Source organism: Sapajus apella, unplaced genomic scaffold, assembly GCF_009761245.1.
Source record: "Sapajus apella isolate SASKATOON/1434 unplaced genomic scaffold, GSC_monkey_1.0 scaffold26, whole genome shotgun sequence".
NCBI lineage: Eukaryota > Metazoa > Chordata > Mammalia > Primates > Cebidae > Sapajus > Sapajus apella.
Window position 1 is genome coordinate 3434562 of NW_022436966.1, and position 22775 is coordinate 3457336.

The 22775-nt window shown below is 44.2% G+C and overlaps 1 protein-coding gene across 4 annotated transcripts in view; it reads left to right on the forward strand.

Moving 5' to 3' along the window:
• CUNH2orf42 (chromosome unknown C2orf42 homolog) overlaps positions 1 to 22775 on the forward strand; it is a 42005-nt gene that overhangs the window by 6546 nt on the left and 12684 nt on the right. For 2 of the 4 annotated variants that reach the window (XM_032291844.1, XM_032291845.1), the window contains exons 2-8: positions 761 to 1029; positions 1706 to 2540; positions 4725 to 4835; positions 9469 to 9573; positions 14773 to 14877; positions 19944 to 20051; positions 20382 to 20482. In XM_032291844.1, coding sequence (XP_032147735.1) covers positions 1718 to 2540; positions 4725 to 4835; positions 9469 to 9573; positions 14773 to 14877; positions 19944 to 20051; positions 20382 to 20482 — 1353 coding nt within the window. In that variant the 5' untranslated portion in view covers positions 761 to 1029; positions 1706 to 1717. The remainder of the gene's footprint in view (positions 1 to 760; positions 1030 to 1705; positions 2541 to 4724; positions 4836 to 9468; positions 9574 to 14772; positions 14878 to 19943; positions 20052 to 20381; positions 20483 to 22775) is intronic. The other 2 variants (XM_032291847.1, XM_032291846.1) reach the window with 2 other exon arrangements.

Genomic DNA, 22775 nt, shown 5'->3' on the forward strand with positions numbered 1-22775 from the left:
TTCTCCATCTCCTGACCTCATGATCCACCTGCCTCAGCTTCCCAAAGTGCTGGGATTACAGGCGTGAGCCACCGCACCCGGCCAATTTTTTAATAGAATTGAGGTCTCATGGACAGGTGCAGTGGCTCACGCCTGTAATCCCAGCACTTTGGGAGGCTGAGGCAGGTGGATCATGAGGTCAGGAGATGGAGAACATCCTGGCCAACATGGTGAAGCCCTGTCTCTGCTAAAAATACAAAAATTAGCTGGGCATGGTGGCCGGTGCCTGTAGTCCCAGCTACTAGAGAGGCTGAGGCAGGAGAATCACTTGAACTATCGCATGAACTCGGGAGGCAGAGGTTGCAGTCAGCCAAGATCGCGCCACTGCACACTCCAGCCTGGTGACAGAGTGAGACTCCATGTCAAAAAAAAAAAAAAAAAAAAAAAAAAGAAATGAGGTCTCATTGTGTTGTCTGCGCTGGTCTTAAAATCCTGGGCTCAAGTGATCTTCCACCTCAGCCTCCCAAATCTCTGGGATTAAGTAGTGAGCCACCACGCCAGGCCTCTAAAGTGTTCTTGACAACCCCCTTTATAATGACATTAGCACCTTTTTACCTTCTTGTGGTTGGAAGTACAAAACACTTAACCATTTCCAAAATAATTTCTGTCAAATATTTCTCAAGTAATTGTGAAAGACTTTGATTTCTGTTCTGTTTGATTTCTAAGAAAGAATCATCCTGTCTTTGTATAACTTCGATATTTTTTCTTGTTTTACTTACAGACTGTCAAGATCTCCACTTAGGGCAGTGGGAATCTTATTTGCGGAACACTGGGCAGAAGCTTTGCCATTGGCTGGTGAAGAAGGAGGAGGCAGAATGCCTGCATTGTTACACCATACAGTTCAAACTTCAGAAGATTTTGGATTCAGCAGTTATCATTAGTCTGCAGATGATGATGTTTTCACCTGATCATTAGAAACTAATGAAACACCTTTTAAGTCTTATGAATTCAGGTTACACTGTTTTCCAGATGCCTTGGCAGCTGGTACAGGTAGGATTGGGCTGGGCTTTGTGGGGAATGATGAAAGGGAAAAAACTCATATTTCATGTTTCCTAGTTCTTGCTGAAGTTAAACATCTGGGCATGTAAAGATTAGGTTAACTAACCTCTGTTATTATATAGAATAGAGTTAAACCTGGAGAAATGCTTTGATTATTACATTAGGATTTTTAAAACTAGATATGAAAGGCAGTTCCCTCCACTTTTGTTTGTGGGTTTAAATTTATGTTGTTTTGTGGTACAGTTTAAAAATAGTGGATAGTGCTGGGTGCAGTGGCTTACGCCTGTAATCCCAGCACTTTGGAAGGCTAAGGCGAGCAGATCACCTGAGGTCGGGAGTTCGAGACCAGCCTGACCAACATGGAGAAACCCCGTCTCTACTAAAAATATAAAATTAGCAGGGCATGGTGGCGCATGCCTGTAATCCCAGCTACTTGGGAGGCTGAGGCAGGAGCCTCACTTGAACCCGGGAGGCGGAGGTTGCAATGAGCTGAGATTACACCATTGCACTCCTGCCTGGGCAACAAGTGCAAAACTCTGTCTCAAAAAAAAAAAAAAATAGTGGATAGCTTTTTTATATTTTGCTTTCTTTACTAAATATTGTAAGTGATATTAACTTTGTGTGTGTGAGGGTATACTCATGCTGTTGGGCGTATTGTTTTTTGTAGGGCCTGTGAAAAATGGAACCAAACTCTCTGAGGACTAAAGTCCCAGCTTTCTTATCTGATTTGGGGAAGGCCACATTGAGGGGAATCAGAAAGTGTCCCCGATGTGGCACATACAATGGAACCCGGGGACTGAGCTGTAAGAACAAGACATGTGGAACCATATTCCGCTATGGTGCACGCAAGCAGCCTAGTGTTGAAGCTGTCAAAATCATTACGGGCTCTGATCTTCAGGTCTACTCAGTGCGGCAAAGAGACCGGGGCCCTGATTACCGATGCTTTGTGGAGCTTGGGGTTTCAGAGACAACAATCCAGACAGTGGATGGGACGATCATCACTCAGCTGAGCTCTGGACGGTGTTATGTCCCCTCATGCCTGAAAGCTGCCACTCAAGGTGTTGTGGAAAACCAGTGCCAGCACATCAAGCTGGCGGTGAACTGCCAGGCAGAGGCCACCCCTCTGACCCTGAAGAGCTCGGTCCTGAATGCAATGCAGGCCTCCCCGGAAACCAAACAGACCATCTGGCAGTTGGCCACGGAACCTACAGGTCCTCTGGTGCAGAGAATTACTAAAAACATCTTGGTGGTGAAATGCAAGGCAAGCCAGAAGCACAGTTTGGGGTATTTACATACATCTTTTATGCAGAAAATCAGTGCCAAAAGTTTGCCCGAGCGCCGCTTCTTCTGCTCCTGCCAGACTCTGAAATCACACAAGTCAAATGCTTCCAAGGACGAGGCAGCCCAGAGATGCATTCATTTCTTTGCTTGCATCTGTGCCTTTGCCAGTGACGAGACATTGGCTCAGGAATTCTCAGACTTCCTAAATTTTGATTCCAGCGGTAGGTGGTATGGTTGACATGGTCATTCTGTTTTTCCTAAATGGCAATGAAAAGTTCCACTGATGCATTTGGAGATTGTCTTAGCAACCTTCAGAAGCAGTTGCTAGATAATTCAAATGAAAAGTATTCCTTCTAGGCTGAGCGTGGTAACTCACGCCTATAATCCCAGCACTTTGGAAGGCTGAGGCAGGTGGATCACCTGAGGTCAGGAGTTCAAGACCAGCCTGGCCAACATGGTGAAACCCTGTCTCTATTAAAAATATATAAATTAGCCAGGTGTGGTGGCAAGTACCTGTAATCTTAGCTACTCAGGAGGCTGAGGTAGGGGAATTGCTAGAACCTGGGAGGCAGAGGTGGCAGTGAACCAAGATCGCACCATCGCACTCCAGCCAGGGCTGACAACAGCGAGACTCCATCTAAAAAAAAATAAAAGTGTTCCTTCTTTTTTTTTTTGAGACAGGGTCTCACTTTGTTGCCCAGGCTGGAGTGCAGTGGCATGATCACAGCTCACAACAGCCTCCCAGGCTCAAGATCCTTCCACCTCTGTTCTCCCAAATAGCTGGGACTACAGGCATGTGCCACCATACCTGGCTAATTTTTTAATCTTTTGCAGAGGTGGGGGGGTCTCACTTTGTTGCCCAGGCTGGTCTTGAACTCCTGGGCTGAAGCAGTTGTCCTGCTTCAACCTCCCAAAGTGCTAGGATTACAGGTGTGAGCCATCGAACTTGGTTACATTCCTTCTTTCAGTCCCAGTCAGCACACTTGCATAAAGGTTGGTTGGTTGAAATTAATGATCAAGAGACTTGGCCATTTTTAAGTGAGACAATCTGGTCATGTTAGCTTCACTTTGCTCTGTTTACTCTTCCACAGATGCCCTGTGTTAATAAAAACAATGAACAACAAGAAAAATTTTTTTGGAGACAGAATCTTGCTTCATTGCCCAGGCTGGAGTGCAGTGGTGCAACCTCAGCTCACTGCAACCTCCACCTCCCCGGTTCAAGGAATCCTCATGCCTCAGCCTCCCAAGTAGCTGGGATTACAGGCACTTTCCACCTTGCCTGACTAATTTTTGTATTTTTGCAAAATTACTAATTTTTGTATTCACCATGTTGGCCAGGTTGGTCTCTTGAACTCTTGGCCTCAGGTAATCCACCTGTCTTGGCCTCCCAAAGTGCTGGGATTACAGGCATGAGCCACCACACCTGGCCTAAAGGCACTTATTTATTTATTTATTTATTCAAATAAATAATTTTAGGCTGGAGTGCAATGGCGCAATCTTGACTCATTGCAATCTCCATCTTCTGGGTTCAAGCGAGTCTCCTGCCTCAGACTCCTGAGTAGCTGGGACTACAGGTGTGTGCCACCACGCCTGGCTAATTTTTGTATTTTTAGTAAAGACGGGTTTCGCCATGTTGGCCAGGCTGGTCTCAAACTCCTGACCTCACGTGATCCACCTGCCTCAGCCTCCCAAAGTGTTGGGATTATAGGCGTGAGCCACCACGCCCGGTCCAAGGAACTTATTTTAAAGCAAGCAATCACTCCATAATTTTTTTTTTTTTTTTTTTTTTGAGACAGAGTTTCACTCTTGTTACCCAGGCTGGAGTGCAATGGTGCAATCTCGGCTCACCACAACCTCCGCCTCCTAGGTTCAGGCAATTCTCCTGCCTCAGCCTCCTGAGTAGCTGGGATTACAGGCACACGCCACCATGCCCAGCTAATTTTTTGTAGTTTTAGGAGAGACGGGGTTTCACCATGTTGACCAGGATGGTCTCGATCTCTTGACCTCGTGATCCACCCGCCTCGGCCTCCCAAAGTGCTGGGATTATAGGCGTGAGCCACCACGCCCGGCCTCACTCCATAATTTTTTTTTTTTTTTTTTTTTTTTTGAGAAAGGGTCTAGCTTTGTCACCCAGGCTGGCATGCAGAGACGTAATCACAGCTCACTATAGCCTTGACCCTCCTGGGCTCAAGTGATTCTCCCACTTCAGCCTCTCAAGTAGCTGGGACCACAGGCATGCAAATTTTTTTATTTTTTGTAGAGATAGGGTCTGCCTATGTTGCCCAGACTGGGATGATTCATTTGGGGAATTTTAAAAAGTAAATTAATTTTTTTGCTAGATAGGGGCCGATAATCATACTTACCCCTGGATAGGATTAATGATTCAGAAATCTTGTATTTTTTAGGTCTTAAAGAGATTATTGTGCCCCAGTTAGGTTGCCATTCAGAATCAACAGTATCAGCTTGTGAGTCGACTGCCTCTAAGTCAAAGAAGAGGAGAAAGGATGAAGTATCTGGTGAGAGTCTGGTTGGTTGGTTTGGTAGTATTGTTTTTAGAGATTGTTTTACTGTGTTTTATGTCTTTAACTGAACCTCGCAATTACAAGAAAATATATTTTATTTTATTTTTGTTTGTTTAATTTTTTTACATGAAAAATGGAAGCACTGTGGTTTGTAATTATTTTATTTTTATTAATATAAAGAGACAGGGGTCTTACTGTGTTGCCCGGGCTGGTCTCGAACTCCAGGCCTTAAGGGCTTCTCCCACCTTGGCCTCTCCCACCTTGGCCTCACAGAGTGCTGGAATTATAGGTGTGAGCTACCATGCCCAGCCAAGAAATACTATGTTTTTGTTCTTATGAGTTTTTTTCCCTGAGAAAAGTTTTACTCTTCATTGACAATTTTTTTTTCAAGTTAAGCTAAAAGCTTGATCCCTTAGCCAAAAATAAGATCCAATCAAATTCTACTTCTACTGTATATGTTTGTACATCTCTTAAACAGATTAATCTTATACCTTAAGCTGCCTTAGGATAGTGTTATGAAGTTTTCATCTACAGAGTGTTTAAAAAAATTTTGTGGCAATGGTTATATGCCGCACACTAATTTAGGAATATGGTTTATTGTCTTCATTTTCAGTATGTGGAGAAACACACACATACACATACCCACACACACATTTCTTTTTTTTTTTTGAGATGGAGTCTTGCTCTGTCACCAGGGCTGGAGTGTAGTGGCATGATCTCGGCTCACTGTAGCCTCCGCCTCCCAGGTTCAAGCAATTGTCCTGCCTCAGCCTCCTGAGTAGCTGGTACTACAGGCGCATGCCATCACACCCAGTTAATTTTTGGTTTTGTTTTATTTATTTATTTATTTATTTTGAGATGGAGTTTTGCTCTTGTTGCCCAGCCTGGAATGCAATGGTGCAGTCTCGGCTCACCGCAACTTCCACCTCCCGGGTTCAAGCAGTTCTCCTGCCTCAGCCTCCTGAGTAGCTGGGATTACAGGCATATGCCACTACACCCAGCTAGTTTTGTATTTTTAGTAGAGATGGGATTTCTCCATGTTGGTCAGGCTGGTCTCAAACTCCTGACCTCAGGTGATCAGCCTGCCTGAGCCTCCTGAAGTGCTGGGATTACAGTCGTGAACCACCATACCTGGCCAATTTTTATATTTTTAGTAGAGACAGGGTTTCACCATATTGGTCAGGCTGGTCTCAAACTCCTAACCTCAGGTGATCCACCCACTTGGGCTTCCCAAAGTGCTGGGATTACAAGCATAAGCCACCGCACCTGGCCAGTTATTTATTTATTTATTTAGAGATGGAATCTCGCTCTATTGCCCAGGCTGGGGTGCACTGGTGCAATCTTGGCTCACTGTAACCTCTGCTGCCCGGGTTCAAGTAATGCTCCTGCCTCAGCCTCTTAAGTAGCTGGTATTACAGGTGCCCACCACCAGGCCCAGCTAATTTTTGTATTTTCAGTAGAGACGGGGTTTCGTCATGTTGGCCAGGCTGGTCTTGAACTCCTGACCTCAGGTAATCTGCCTGCCTCGGCCTCCCAAAGTCCTGTGATTACAGGCCTGAGCCACCATGCCCAGTCCTGAAATTACAGGCATGAGCCACCCTACCCAGGCAGGCCACATTTTAAAATTCAAATGCTTAATTCTAGTATCAGTTAAGGACTCAGATAAGTCAATATGAAAATGGTGAAGTACCCTATTAGGTAAGCATCAACAGACCTAGAGTCTTAACAAAATTAAAATATTATTTGGTCCACACATATGGACCAAACTCCAAACTCACTAGTAAACAGAGAAATGCAAACATTTTAGAAATGTAAAGTTAAAACAAGATACCTTTGCTACCAAATTAACAAAATTTTGTTTTTGTTTTTGTTTTTTTTTTTAAGATGGAGTCTCGCTCTTGTTACCCAGGCTGGAGTGCAATGGCAAGATCTCGGCTTACCAAAACCTCCACCTCCTGGGTTCAAGCGATTCTCCTGCCTCCTCCTGAGTAGCTGGGATTACAGGCATGTGCCACCATGCCTGGCTAATTTTGTATATTATTTAGTAGAGACAGGGTTTCTCCATGTTGGTCAGGCTGGTCTTGAACTCCCGACCTCAGGTGGTCCACTCACCTCAGCCTCCCAGAGTTCTGGGATTACAGGTATGAGCCACCACACCTGGCTTTTTTTGTTTTTTTTTAAGAGTTGAGTTCTCACTCTCTTGCCCAAGCTGGAGTGCAGGGACATGATCATGGTTCACTGCAGCCTGGACCTTCTAGGTTCAATAGATCCTCATGCCTCAGCCTCCCACGGAGCTGGGACCAAAGGCACAAGCCACTATGCCTGGCTAATTGTCTGGTTTGTTTTTTGTAGAGACAGGGTCTCACTATGTTGACCAGGCTGGTCTCAAACCCCTGACCTCAAATGATTGCTCTGCCTCAGCCTCCCAAAGTGTTGGAATTACAGATGTGAGCCACGATGCCCAGCTGGCAAAGTTTTTTTTAAAATGATGAGACCATGGGCAAAAGTAAAATCTAGGCTCTCTGGCTTGGCTAGTGTAGTGTGCTATAATCATTGGTACATAGCTTGCAGTATCTCTTAAGATTCTTATTTTTTTTAAGACAGGGTTTCACCATGTTGGTCAGGCTGATCTTGAACTCCCGACCTCAGGTGATCTGTCCGCCTTGTTCTCCAAAGTGCTTGGATTACAGGCGTGAGCCATCACGCCCAGACAAGATTCTTATAATGGTCCTACCTATAGGGAATACTGCTAGGGATGGATCAGGTGGTCATGCACGAGAGTTTTGGTACTGGGAAGTTGAAGAAATATGAAGAAACAAAGTGACATGGTTATTTGTGCATTTTAGAGAGGCAATTCTGGCAGGAATATGGAATAGAAATTGTTGTTAAATGTTTACTTATTAGTCTTTCCCAGGAAAACTTGAGATTCTGAAAAAAAATTTTTTTTTACCCTTTGACTCAGTAGTCCTAGTAGTCCTACTTTTTTTTTGGAAATGGAGTCTTGCTCTGGATTGTGAATGCATGATCTTGGCTCACTGCAACCTCCGGGATTCAAGCGATTATCCTACCTTAGCCTTCCGAGTAGCTGGGATTACAGGTGCCTGCCATCATGCTTGGCTAATTTTTGTATTTTATTTTATTTTTTGAGATGGAGTTTCGCTCTTGTCGCCCAGGCTGGAGTGTGATGGCATGATCTTGGCTCACTGGAACCTCTGCCTCCCAGGTTCAAGTGATTCTCCTGCATCGGTCTCTCAAGTAGCTGGGATTACAGATGCCCTCTACACACCCAGCTAATTTTTATATTTTTAGTAGAGATGGGGTTTCACCATGTTGTCCAGGCTGGTCTTGAACTCTTGACTTCAGGTGATCCACCTGTCTGTGCCTCCCAAAGTGCTGAGATTACAGGCATGAGCCACCACATCTGGCCCCACTTCTAAATAATCTTTTTTAAGGAAATAATTATTGAGATAGGAAAAACATTTTGTCTAGAGATGTTTATTTTATGACTATTTTGAATATTAAAAAATTAGAAACAACTAAGGGCTAACCACTGGGGATAGTTAAAGGAACCATGGTAAAGCCACTTTACCATAGAATATCAGGCAGGCATAAAAATGATTATAGTCTGGGCCGGGCGTGGTAGCTCATACCTGTAATCCCAGCTACTCAGGAGGTTGAGGTAGGAGAATCGCTTGAACCCAGGAGGCGGAGGTTGTGGTGAGCTGAGATCGTACCACTGCACTCCAGCCTGGGCAACAAGAGCGAAACTCCATCTCAGAAAAAAAAAAAAAAAAAAAAAAGATTATAGTCTAGGTGCAGTGGTGCATGCCTGTAGTCCCAGTTACTCAGAGAGCTAAGGTGGGAGGATCACTTGAGCGTGGGAGCTCAAGGATCTAGTATACTATGATTGGGGCAGCAAATATCCACTGCATTCCACCCTGGACAACATAGCAAGACCTCATCTCTAAAAAGTAAAAATTGAAAATAAATGATAATAAAGAATTTGGGGGCCAGGTGCGATGGCTCATGCCTGTAAGCACAGCACTTTGGAAGGCTGAGGTGGGTGGATCATGAAAAAAAAAAATTGGGGGGAAAATATTTAGATCACTTGGGTTGCCAGATAAAGTATAGAATACTCAGTTAAACTTGAATTTCAGTTAACGAATAATTTTTAGTATAAGTGTCTCCATGCAATATTTGTGATATACTGATACTAAGAAATTATTTGTTGTTTATCTGAAATTTAAAAGAATATCTTTTTTTTTTGCTAAATTTGGCAACTCTGGTAAAATCACAACTACTTAAAAATCACAAAACCAGCAACACATTCACAGAGAAGAAAATGGAAGACAGCTCACTAGAAAATTCCCTGTGATTGTCTGAGAGGTGGGAGCAATGGGTGAATTTTTTTCTTCCTTTCACTTCTGTTTATTCCCCCAATTTCATATAGAGCATAAGAAAGCTAACATTTTATGTGTAAAGGCTAATGCTAACTCCTTCTAGAAATTGTGAAGCTAACCTAGAAATTAGCAAAGACTGTTGATATGTTTTAGACTTTAAAAATTAACATCAAATCAATTTATATTTAGCAGATAGACTGTTAACTCTGTAATGATTTGTGGTTTAGGTGCACAGATGAACAGTTCACTACTGCCTCAAGATGCAGTGAGCAGTAATCTAAGGAAAAGTGGCCTGAAAAAGCCTGTGGTTGCTTCCTCATTAAAAAGGCAGGGTAAGTTTCCCCTCCCTAGAATAGGCTATGGTGGTGGAAAATCACCCTAAAGAAGCCAGAAGCAGTATAATCAAAAGAAATGTTGCACATTGTCACCCAAAGAGTGCCAACATAAACGCTAACAGAAGCACTGAGGCTGAGGTCTTTCCTGTCCCACCAGTTTCAAATCACATTCAAATCTAATTTATGCTGGAGGCGATTATCTCTAGTAAACTAATGCAGGAACAGAAAACAAAATACAGCATGTTTTCACTTATAAGTGGGAGCTAAATGATGAGAACACATGGACACACAGAGGGGAACAACACACACCGGGGCCTATTGGAGGGTGAAATGTGGGAGGAGGGAGGAAAGGTGGAAGCGGGTGAGAGGATCAGGAAAAATAACTAATGAATACTAGGTTTAATCACCTGAGTGATGAGGCTGGGTGCTGTGGCACATGCCTGTAATTCCAGCACTGTGGGAGGCCAAAGCAGGCAGATTACTTGAGGCTAGGAGTTCAAGGTAAAGATGTTGAAACCTTGTCTCTACTAAAAATACAAAAAATTAGCCAGATGTGGTGGCAGGCGCTATAATCCCAGCTACTCAGGAGGCTGAGGCAGGAGAATTGCTTGAACCTGGGAGGCGGAGGTTGCAGTGAGTCAAGATCTCACGATTGTACCCCAGCCTGGGCAATAAGAGTGAGACTCAGTCTCAAAAAAAAAAAGGAGTTGGGAAGGTTGTAACAGCAGCAATAAAAGAGTAGCACAGGGAGTCTTGTGACGAAACTGTTTTGTGTCTTGACTGTGATGGTGGCCATACAAGTTTACACATGCCCTAACATTGCATGGAACTATATGCATTGCATACCACACCCAAGTACATAAAGCTGGTGAGATGTGAATAAGGTTACTAGATTGTAGCCATGTCATTTTCCTGACTGTGATGTACTATAGTTTTACAAAATGTTACTCTTGGGTGAATCTGGATAAAGCATATATAAGCCTTATATTTCTTACAACTGCATGTAAATGTACAATTATCTCAAAAAGTTATTTATTTATTTATTTATTTGTTTATTTATTTTCTGGAAATGGAGTCTAGCTCTGTCATCCAGGCTAGAGTACAATGGCGTGATCTTGGCTCACTGCAGCCTCCACCTCCCAGGTTTAAGGTATTCTTCTGTTTCAGCCTCCCAAGTAGCTGGGATTACAGGCACCTGCCACCACGCCCGGCTAATTTTTGTATTTTTAGTAGAGACCACCATGTTGATCAGGCTGGTCTTGAGCTCCTGACCCCAAGGGATCTGCTCACCTCGGCCTCCCAAAGTGCTGAGATTATAGGTGTGAGCCACCATGCCCAGCCTAAATTATGTCTTTAAACAAAAAAAAATTCTGACATGTTTAGCAGCAGGTGTCTTGCAGGATTTGTTCATCTTATTGCTTATTACTCATGTGCAATTGCTATAGAGATTCAAAGTTGAAGGAAAAAATGTGTGTTATGTGGCCAGGTGTGGTGGCTCACGCCTGTAATCCCAGCACTGTGGAAGACCAAGGTGAAAGGATTGCTTGAGTCCAAAAGTTCAATACCAATCTGGGCTACATAGTCAGACTCCATCTCTACCAAAAAAAAAAAAAATATATATATATATATATATATATATATTAGCTGGGCATGGTGTCACATGCCTGTAGACCCAGCTATTTAGCAGGCTGAGGTGGGAAGATTGCTTGAACCTGGGATGTCAAGGTTGCAGTGAGTTATGATTACACCACTGCATAGGTAACAGGACGAGATCCTGTCTAAAATAAAGAAAAAAGAATAATACAAAACAATACTAATTAATTCATTAAGCACTTACGGCCAGGCATGGCGACTCATACCTATAATCCCAGCACTTTGGGAAGCTGAGGCAGGCGGATCATTTGAGGTCAGGAGTTTGAGACCAGCCTGGCCAATATGGCAAAACCCTGTCTCTACCAAAAAGTGTAAAAAAGTTAGCCAAGTGTGGTGGTGTGGGCCTGTAATCCCAGCTACTTGGGAGACTAAGGCAGGAGATTCATTTGAACCCAGGAGGTGAAGGTTGCATTGAGCGGAGATCGTGTCACTGCATGCCAGCCTGGGCTCCGTCTCAAAAAAAATAACTTATGCATTCTAGGCATAAGTGTTTAAGGAACATCACGAAGTAAGCAGATCAACAATATCACGTAGATATTTTTTTATTATTTATTATTATTATTATTTGGGATAGAGTCTTATTCTGTCACCCAGGCTGGAGGGCAGTCGCACGATCTCGGCTCACTGCAACCTCCGCCTCCCGGGTTCAAGCAATTCTCGTACCTCAGCCTCCTGAGTAGGTGGGATCACAAGTGTTTGCCACCATGCCCTTCTAATTTTTATATTTTTAGTAGAGATGGGGTTTTGCCATGTTGGCCAGGCTGCTCTCAAACTCCTGGCCTCAAGTAATCCGCTCACCTTGGCCTCCCAAAGTGTTGGGATTATACACCTTAGCCACTGTGCCTGGCCAATTTTTAATAATTTTTTGTCACTTCCTTTGGTGCAAAGAAAAAGGAAGATAGCTTCCATCTGAATTATCACTGTATGCTTTTACCTCTGATAATTTTAGTTTCAAATGAGTAGTAGTTGATACGTTCTCTCTCTACAAAAGGTGATACTGTACTTCAGACATATGAAGATATTTTGTTGTTAGTGGTATTTTTTTGTTGTTTTTTTCTTTGACACAAGGTCTCATTCTGTCATTCACTGCAGCCTTAACCTCCTGGGCTTAAGCTGTCCTTCCACCTTAGCCTCCCAGGCACATGCCACCACACTTGGTTATTTGTATTTTTAGTAGAGATGGAGTTTCATCACGTTGCCCAAAATGATCTCAAACTCTTGGGCTCAAGCAATCCATCGGGCTCAAGAGATCCACCCACCTCGGCCTCCCAAAGTGCTAAGATTACAGGTGTGAGCCACTGCACCTGGACTAAAGGTATTTTAGGAGAAGAAATAGAATGATAAATCTGTGAAGGCTCTTGAATTTGGAGATCATCCAGATGCATATCTTCATCTTAGAAGAGAGGAAGTTGAGACATGGACTCTGGTCACTCAATGGGGGTCCTAAGTCCCATAGACATTTTTTTTGAGACAGAGTCTCACTCTGTCACTCAGGCTGGAGTGCAGCGGCACAATCTCAGCTCACTGCAACCTCCACTTCCTGGGCTCAAGCAATTCTCCTGCCTCAGTCTCCTGAGTAGCTGGGATTACAGGCATGCACCACCATGCCCAGCAATTTTTGAGTTTTTAGTAGACATGGGGTTTCACCACGTTGGCCAGGCTGGTCTTGAACTCCTGACATCAAGTGTTCCACCCAGCTCAGCCTCCCAAAGTGCTGGGATTCAGGTGTAAGCCACTGCGCCCGGCCTCTCATAGCCTTTTGACTCTAACTCTAAACTCTGGCTCCATTAAATTCCATCACTCATTACTGTACTTTCCAGTTATTTACTCTAGGGCTGCAAGATTTAACTCTTTCGCTTATATTTAAAAGTGAATTGATTCATTTTACGTTTCTGAATACAAGGTTTTAGGTTTTAAGTCTAAAGTTATCAGAGCAACCCACAGTGAATACATCACTCAGTCTTACCTATTTGTGCTCAACCTTGGCATGAAACAATATGGTCATTATTGAGAGGGTCTGGGGCATATGGATACATAGTCATCATGAATAGAACTAACTTATAAATCTCAAAAAGCCGTTATTATGTATTTATTTATTTATTTATTTTTACTTGAGATGGGGTCTCACTCTGTCACCTAGGTTGGAGTGCAGTGTCATGATCTCGGCTTACTACACCCTCTGCCTCCTAGGCTCAAGCAATCCTCCCACCTCAGCCTCCTGAGTAGCTGGGGCGACAAGCATTCACCACCATGCCTGGCTAATTTTTTGTATTTTTGGTGGAGACAGGGTTTTGCCATGTTACCCATGCTGTTTTCAAACTTCTGAGCTCAAGTGATCCTCCTGCCTCAGTCTCCCAAAGAGCTGGAATTACAGGCATTGCTTATCATTTCTTATTTTCTTTCCTTTTTTTTTTTTGAGATAGCTCTGTTGCCCAGGCTGGAGTGCAGTGGTGTGATCTTGGCTCACTATAACCTCTGCCTCTCGGTTCAAGTGATTTTCCCGCTTTACACTCCCGAGTAGCTGGGATTACCGGCGCATGCCACCATGCCCAGCCAATTTTTGTATTTTTAGTAGAGACAGGGTTTCATCACATTTGCCAGACTGGTCTTGAGTTCCTGACCTCAGGTGGCTCATGCCTGTAATCCCAGCACTTTGGGAGGCCAAGGTGGGCAGATCACTTGAGGCCAGGAGTTTGAGACCAGCCTGGGCAACATGGCAAAAGCCCCATCTTTGTTAAAAAGACAACATTAGCTGGGCATAGTGGCACACATGTAGTCCCAGCCACCCAGGAGGCTGAGGCATGAGAATCACTTAAACCTGGGAGGCTGAGGTTGCAGTGAGCTGAGATTGTGCCACTTCACCCCAGCCAGGGCAACAGAGTGAGATTCTGAAAAAAAAAAAAAAAAAAAAAAAAAAAATCCCACAATATCTTATTTCATTTAGTTTATTTGCTTTCTTTGAAGTTCAGCTTTTTTCCTGAACAAACTTATTAACTCTTCTCCTAGCACTTCAGGAGGCTGAGGTAGGTGGATTGCTTGTACCCAGGAGTTCGAAGCCAGCCTGGGCAACATGACAAAGCCCTGTCAATAAACAAAAAAACAGGCTGGGCATGGTGGCTCATGCCTGTAATCCCTGCACTTTGGGAGGCCGAGGTGGGTGGATCACCTGAGGTCAGGAGTTTGAGACCAGCCTGGCCAACATGGTGAAACTCCATCTCTACTAAAAATACAAAAAATTAGCCAGGTGTTGTGGTGGGCACCATCCCAGCTACTCAGGAGGCTGAGGCAAGAGAATGGCTAGAACCTGGGAGGCGGAGGTATCAGTGAGCCAAGATTGTACCACTTTACTTCCGCCTGGGCAACAAGAGCAAACATCCATCTCAAAATAAAAAATTAAAAAAAAAAGAAAACAAAAAACTTCTTAGCTTTTTTAAACTTCAATTAGCTGTTTATTTTGTAAGAAAAGTTACTAAAGAAGTGTGTGTGTGTGTGTGTGTGTGTGTGTGTGTGTGTGTGTGTGTGTGTGTTGTGTTTTTTTCCTAGCCTGTGGTCAGCTGTTAGATGAGGCACAAGTGACTTTATCCTTCCAAGACTGGCTGGCCAGCGTCACAGAACGCATCCATCAAACCATGCACTATCAGTTTGATGGTAAGTATTGGCCACCTAACTGGGCTCTTGCTGAAAGTGGAGAAATTAAAATAATTGTACTGCCGGGCACGGTGGCTCACGCCTGTAATCCTAGCACTTTGGGAGGCCAAGGTGGGTGGATCACCTGAGGTCAGGAGTTCAAGACCAGCCTGGCCATCATGGTGAAACCCCGTCTTTAAAAAAAAAAAAAGATAATTGTGCTGTAATTCTACTCGGATAGCAAAAGTAATTAGACTTCGGTCCAGAGAGCACTAGGCCACAAGAAAGTAGAAATCTAGGCTGGGTGCGGTGGCTCACACCTGTAATCTCAGCATTTTGGGAAGCCGAGGCGAGTAGATCACCTGAGGTCAGGAGTTCAAGACCAGCCTAGCCAACATGGTGAAACCATGTCTCTACTAAAAAAAAATACAAAAATTAGCTGGACATGGTGGCGCACCTGTAGTCCCAGCTACTCAGGAGGCTGAAGTAGAAGAATCACTTGAATCCAGGAGGCGGAGGTTGCAATAAGCCGAGATTGCACCATTGCACTCCAGCCTAGGTGACAGAGTAAGACTGTCTCAAAAAAAAAAGAGTACATGAACATGCTGAGGAAAACTGGAGAAGACAGGCCAGATTTGGGTGTGATTTATTATAGTCTCATGGACATCAGCTGTTTCAGATCTAGCCGGTCCCTGCTTGTTGCCTTAAAAGTATTCTTATGCCATATGTGCCAGCTCATGCCCGTTATCTCAGCACTTTGGGAGGCGAGGCGGGCAGATCATTTGAGCCCTGGAGTTCAAGACCAGTCTGGGCAACATGGGAGGATACCCCATCTCTACAAAAAACTTAAAAAATTAGCCAGATGGCTGGGTGCAGTGTCTCACACCTATAATCCCAGCACTTTGGGAGGCCGAGGTGGGCGGATCACGAGGTCAGGAGACCATCCTGGTCAACATGGTGAAACCCCATCTCAACTAAAGATACAAAAATTAGCTGAGCGTAGTGGTGCGTACCTGTAATCCCAGCTACTCAGGAGGCTGAGGCAGGAGACTTGCTTGAACCTGGGACGCAGATATTGTGGTGAGCCGAGATCATGCCATTGCACTTCAGCTTGGGCAACAAGAGCAAAACTCTGTCTCAAAAAAAAAAAAATTAGCCAGGTGCCAGCCGGGTATGGGGGCTCATGCCTGTAATCCTAGCACTTTGGGAGACCAAGGTGGGCAGATTGTTTGAGCCCAGGAGTTCGAGATCAGCCTGGGCAGCAAAGTGAGACCTCCATCTCTAGGAAAAATACAAAAATTAATCGTGTGTGGTGGTGCACACCTGTAGTCCCAGCTACTTGGGAGGCTGAGGTGGGAGGATCACTGGAGCCCAGGAAGTGGAGGTTGCAGTGAGCCGAGATTGCACCACTGCACTCCAGCCTGGGCGAAAGAATGAGACCCTGTCTCAAAAAAAAAAGAAATTAGCCAAGTATGGTGGCATATGTTGTAGTTCAAGCTACTGGAGAGGCAGAATCAGGAAGATCACTTGAGCCTGGGAGGTCAAAGCTGCAGTGAGCCATGATCCTGCCACTGCACTCCAGCCTGGGCAGCAGAGCGAGACCCTGTCTAAAAAAAAGTAAAGGCATCCTTGCTTGTGCATAATAGTTTTCCAGGCTTTGTCCAGTGATGAGGAGCTCGCTGCTCTTTGAGGCAGCTCCTAACACTGTTACACAGTGATAGTTATGAGGAAGGTCTTCCTCATGCTAAGCCAAAATGTTTGAGTTTTATACTTCTAGTTTTGCACTCTATCTACGTGGACTGGTTTCTTCCTATTTCCAGTCCCTGCCACTACACATACAAACCCACTGCCCCACAGTTCTTTATTTTTTTCTTTTCTTTTCTTTTTTGTTGTTGAGATGGAGTTTTGCTCTTATTGCCCAGGCTGGAGTGCAGTGACGCAATGATAGGCTCACTGCAACGTCCGCCTCCCAGGTTCAAGCGATTCTCTTGCCTCAGCCTCCCTGATAGCTGAGATTATAGGCATGTGCCACCATACCCATCTAATTTTTGTATTTTTAGTAGAGACAAGGTTTCACCATGTTAGTCAGGCTGGTCTTGAACGCCTGACCTTGTGATCTGCCCTCCTCGGCCTCCCAAAGTGCTGGGATTACAGGTGTGATCCACTGCGCCTGGCCCAGAAATTACTTTTTGCAAAAATAACAAAATAAGCTAAGGAGGGTTGTAATGAAAAGGCCTATCTATGGTTTCTAGGCTGGGCGCAGTGGCTCATGCCTGTAATCCCAGCACTTTGGGAGGCCGAGGCGGGCAGATCACCTGAGATCAGTTCAAAACCAGCCTGGCCAACATGGTGAAACCCCATCTCTACTAAGAATACAAAAATTAGCTGTGCATGGTGGTGGGTGCCTGTAATCCCAGCTGCTAGGGAGTAGAGGCAGGAGAATGGCTTAAACCCGGGAGGTGGAGGTTGCAGCAAGCCAAGATTGTGCCATTGCACTCCAGCATGGACAACAGGGTAAGACTCTTCAAAAAAAAAAAGAAAGAAAAAGTAAAAAGACTATGGTTTCTTTTTCTTTTAAAATTGCATATATTTATTGTTTGAAATAATATAATTGCCTATTAACTCACCTCCCAAGCAGAAAATAGAATTTTTGTTTTATTTTGTTTTGAAATGCAGTTTCACTCTTGTCACCCAGGCTGGAGTGCAGTGGTGTGATCTCGGCTCACTGCACCTCCGCCTCCTGGGTTCAAGTGATTCTCCTGCCTCAGCCTCCCAAATAGCTGGGACTACAGGCGCCTGCCACCAAGCCTGGCTAATTTTTGTATTTTTAGTAGAGATGGGTTTTCACCATGTTGGCCAGGTGGTCTCAAATGCTTGACTTCGTGATCCACCTGCCTCGGCCTCCCATGGTGCTGGGATTATAGGCATGAGCCACTGCACCCAACCCAGAAATTACTTTTTGGAAAAATAACAAAATAAGCTAAGGAGGGTTATAATGAAAAAGACTATGGTTTCTTTTTTTTTTTTTATTTTATATATTTATTATTTGAAATAATATAATACCTATTAACTTATCTCCCAAGCAGAAAATAGAATGTTTTGTTTCGTTTTGAAATGGAGTTTCGCTCTTGTCACCCAGGCTGGAGTGTAGTGGTGTGATCTCGGCTCACTGCAACCTCCACCTCCCGGGTTCAAGCAATTCTCTTGCTTCAGCCTCCTGAGTAGCTGGGATTACAGGCACCTGCCACCACGCCTGGCCAATTTTTTGTAATATTAGTAGAAATGGGATTTTGCCATGTTGGCCAGGCTGGTCTTGAACTCCTGACCTCAGGTGATCCACCTGCCTTTGCCTCCCAAAGTTCTGGGATTACAGCCATGAGCCACCGCACCCAGCCCAGAAGACAGAATATTGATAATACTATAAGCTCTACACTTGTGATCCTCTTCCATCTGATTCCTGTACCACCCTCTATTTCGTCTCACCATCTCCATTGCTACCGCCTTTGTCCAAGTTTCCATCAGCTGTCTCCTGGACTAGAAGTGTGTGTCTTTTATGAAGCCTTCTTGAAGTTAATTCTTTTTTTTTTTTTTTTTTTACCTTTTTGAGACAGTCTTGCTCTGTCACACAGGCTGGAGTGCAGAGACGCAATCTCGGCTCACTGCAACCTCCACCTCCCAGGCTCAAGAAATTCTCATGTTTCAGCTTCCTGAGTAGCTGGGATTACAGGCATGTGTCACCACTCCTGGCTAATATTTGTATTTTTAGGAGAGATGAGGTTTCACTATGTTGGCCAGGCTGGTGTTGAACTCCTGACCTCAAGCGATCCACCCACCTAGGCCTACCAAAGTGCTGGGATTACAGGTGTGAGCCACCATGCCTAGTCTGGACAGAATTTTTTAAGAAGACTGAACTCACTTGACCTCCTCCCCTTAAGTCTCTTTTTGTTGACCTAATGTCTTGCAAATTTCTTTATGAGGTTTGCTAAGTAGTTTCAAGTATTTTAACTGCCTTGAGGTCATATTCAGGGAGAAAGACAGCTGGGTAAGCAGTGTCCTAACTTGTAGTCCCTCAGCGTTCATGGTGTTGACCATCTGGTGAGACAGCATGTAGTTAGTTTGCTTAGACATGAATGCATATAGCAGGAGCCCAGGGATAGCCAGCAAGATGGGATCAAGTGGAGGCAACCCACCTCGGCCTCATTGTTCTCATCTCATTGTTCCCCCTTACTTCACATACCCTGTAAGGGGGAAGGTCTGTGCTGTGTTGGTCTTTATAAAATTGGGGATTTGAAACATGGTATTTGGTGGATGATGAGGATCTACTGTGTTGGTATTTTTTTTTTTTTCATTTTTTCTTCTTTTTTTTCAATGGAGTTTCACTCTGTTGCTCAGGCTGGAGTTCAGTGGCATGAGCTCGGCTCACTGCAACCTCAGCCTCCTGGGTTCAGGCGATTCTCTGGCCTCAGCCTCCCAAATGGCTGGGATTACAGGCACATGCCACCATGCCCAGCTAATTTTTGTTTGTTTGTTTGTATTTTTAGTAGAGATGGGGTTTCACCATGTTGGCCAAGCTGGTCTCGAACTCCTGACCTCAGGTAATCCACCCACGTTGGCTGGGACTACAGGTGTGAGCCACCCATCCAGCCTTTCCTTTTTTTCCTTTTTGAGGAAGGGTCTCACTGTGTTGCCCAGGCTGGACCAGTGCAGTGGCATGATCATGGCTTACTGTAGCCTCAAACTCCTCAACTCAGTTGATTCTCCCACCTCAGCCTCCCAAGCAGTTGGGACAACAGACGCATGCCAACACGCCCGGTTAATTTAAAAAAAATTTTTGTAGACACCGGGTCTCCCTTTGTTGCCCAGGCTACACTGTGTTTGTTATGATTGCAAGGGATCAAGAGTAGGACTAGTGACAGCTCTTGGGCCAGAAAGGTAAATCAAAGCCTTCTTTTTGCCTCCGTATGAAGAAACCTCAGTGGTATTTTAAGTTATTACTGTCCCTTGATTCCTTTTCTTTCACGTCTCCCTGTACATCAGAAAGTCCACTGAGTTTCTTTAAATGAGTTGTTTCTTCTTGTTTCCCATAGGCAAACCAGAACCACTGGTGTTCCACATTCCTCAGTCCTTTTTTGATGCCCTGCAACAGAGAATATCTATAGGAAGTGCAAAAAAACGGCTCCCCAACTCTACTACAGGTACAGGATTTCCCTTTGGTATAGTGACAGATGTCTTGAACATAGAGAATTATGTTTGGAAAAGATCTGTGTGGAATTTTCAGAGTTAGGACTTCTGCTCACATGCCTGGAGCACAAAGCTTTCAATGATGAGCATATGAATTATTTACATCAACTCATTTGTCACATTTCTGCCAAACCCTATTATGTATTTGCCTCTAGAATTTCTTTTTTAAAGTGCTGAGAATTAATAAGGAAATAATAGTACTGCATTAGAAACTAGGTAACAAATACAGTAAAAGAAAATGTTATGTTTTGCTCATCTAATTTTGTCCTTTTTTTACATTGAAGCTTTTGTTCGGAAAGATGCCTTGCCACTGGGAACCTTTTCCAAGTATACTTGGCACATCACTAATATCCTGCAAGTTAAACAAATCTTAGATACCCCAGAGGTGAGAGTTTATTTCTCTAACAGTGGGAGGGTGGTGAAGGGAGGAGAGGGAGGCAAGGGATAATGTTGGCACCAGTTTCCTGAGTTACAGAAACCAAAGTTTCTTTTTTTCATGCTAAGAGATTATTCAGGAATATCCCTGGCTTTATAGTTCTGACTCTAATTTTAATGTGTGTTCCCTATGGCTTGAAAAAAGTATCTTACATTGGAATATACTTTTTCTTTGCCTTTAGGATGAGAAAACAGATAATTTTTTAATAAATTAAATAATGATCCCCAATAGCTATGATGAGTCTTAGATTTGACTGGCAGGCAGCTACAAAGTATATAAATAATTTGAGATGATATAATATTTGTGAAGTCAGTGGCACCAGCACAATTAACCCTCCTCCCCAAACTACAGCTTTATTCTCATTAGATAAATGAAACTTTTTATTTTATTTTGAGACAGAGTCTTGCTCTGTCACCCAGACTGGAGTGCAATGGCACAATCTCGGCTCACTGCAACCTCTGCCTCCTGGGTTCAAGCAATTCCCTTGCCTGAGCCTCCCAGGTAGCTAGGAATACAGGCACATGCCACAATGCCCAGCTAATTTTTGTATTTTTAGTAGAGATGGGGTTTTACCATGTTGGCCAGGCTGGTCTCAAACTCCTGACCTCATGATCTGCCTGCTTCAGCCTCCCAAAGTGCTGGGATTATAGGGATGAGCCACTGCACCCAGCCAAGAAATGACCTTTTTTAAAAAAACGTTTTTTTGTCTTTATTGTATTTTGTTTTTTGGGGGACAGGGTCTCACTCTATTGCCTGTGTGGAGTGCAGTGGTACAGGCACGGCTCACTCTACCTCTACCTCTTGGGCTCAAGTGATCCTCCCACCTCAGCCTCCTGAGTAGCTTGGGCTACAGGCACATGCCCCCATGCACAGCTGATTTTTGTAGAGATTTTGCCATGTTGCCCAGGCTGGTCTCAAATTCCTGAACTCAAGCAATCTGCCTGCCTCAGCCTCCCAAAGTGCTGGGATTACAAGCGTGAGCCACAGGGCCCACCCCTATTTATTTAAAAAAACTTTTTAAAGATAGGGGTCCTGCTACGTTGCCTAGGCTGGTCTCAAACTACTGGGTTCAAGCAGTCTTCTCATCTTGGCCTCCCAAAGTGCTGTGATTACAGGTGTAATTTGCCACACTCAGCCACATTAGACATTTTATTTATGTTTTTATTATTTATTTATTTATTTTTGAGACAGAGTCTCTTGCTCTGTTGCCCAGGCTGCAGTGCAGCAGCATGATCTCGGTTTACTGTAACCTCCACCTCCCAGGTTCAAGCATTTCTCATGCCTTAACCTCCCGAGTAGCTGGGACTCCAGACGCGCACCACCATGCCCAGCTAATTTTTGTATTTTTAGTAGAGACGGGGTTTCGCCATGTTGGCTACGCTGGTCTCAAACTCCTGACCTCAAGTGATCCACCCACCTTGGCCTCCCAAAGTGCAAGGATTACAGGCATGAGCCACTGTACCTGGCCTACATATTTTAAAACATGTTTTTCAAGCAGGTCCTGAAAATTTGAGTTTTTCTTCCTACAGTAATAGAATTGTGTAGAAAATTCAGCATAATGTGATTTGATACATTAAGAGTAGCTTAATTGCAAGGCATTCTTCTGTTCAGGAAAAAAAAATAGTAATAAGTTGTTTGGTAGCTACAGAATTTACATGTGAGCCAGGCATGGTGGCTATAATACCAGTGATTTAGGAGGCTGAGATAAAGGATTGTTTGAGGCCAGGAATTCAAGACCAGTCTAGGCAACACACTGAGGCTCCTACTCTGGAAAAAAAAAAAAAAAAAAGGACCCGGGCACAGTGGCTCATGCTTGTAATCTCAGCACTTTGGGAGACTGAGGCAGGCAGTTCACCTGAGGTTGGGAGTTCGAGACCAGCCTGATCAACATGGAGCAACCCCATCTCTACTAAAAATACAAAATTAGCTGGGTGTGGTGGCGCATGCCTGTAATCCCAGCTACTTGGGAGGCTGAGGCAGAAGAATCACTTGAACGTGGGAGGCGGAGGTTGTGGTGAGCCAAGATCATGCCACTGCACTCTAGTCTGGGCAGTAAGAGTGAAACTCTGTCTCGAAAAAAAAAAAAAAAAAATTCAGCATTTTGGGAGGCCAAGGTGGGAGGATCACCTGAGGTCAGGAGTTCAAGACCAGCTTGGCCAACATGGCGGAGGTTGCAGTGAGCCAAGATCGTGCCACTGCACTCCAGCCTGGGCAACAGAGCTAGACTCCATATCCAAAAGAA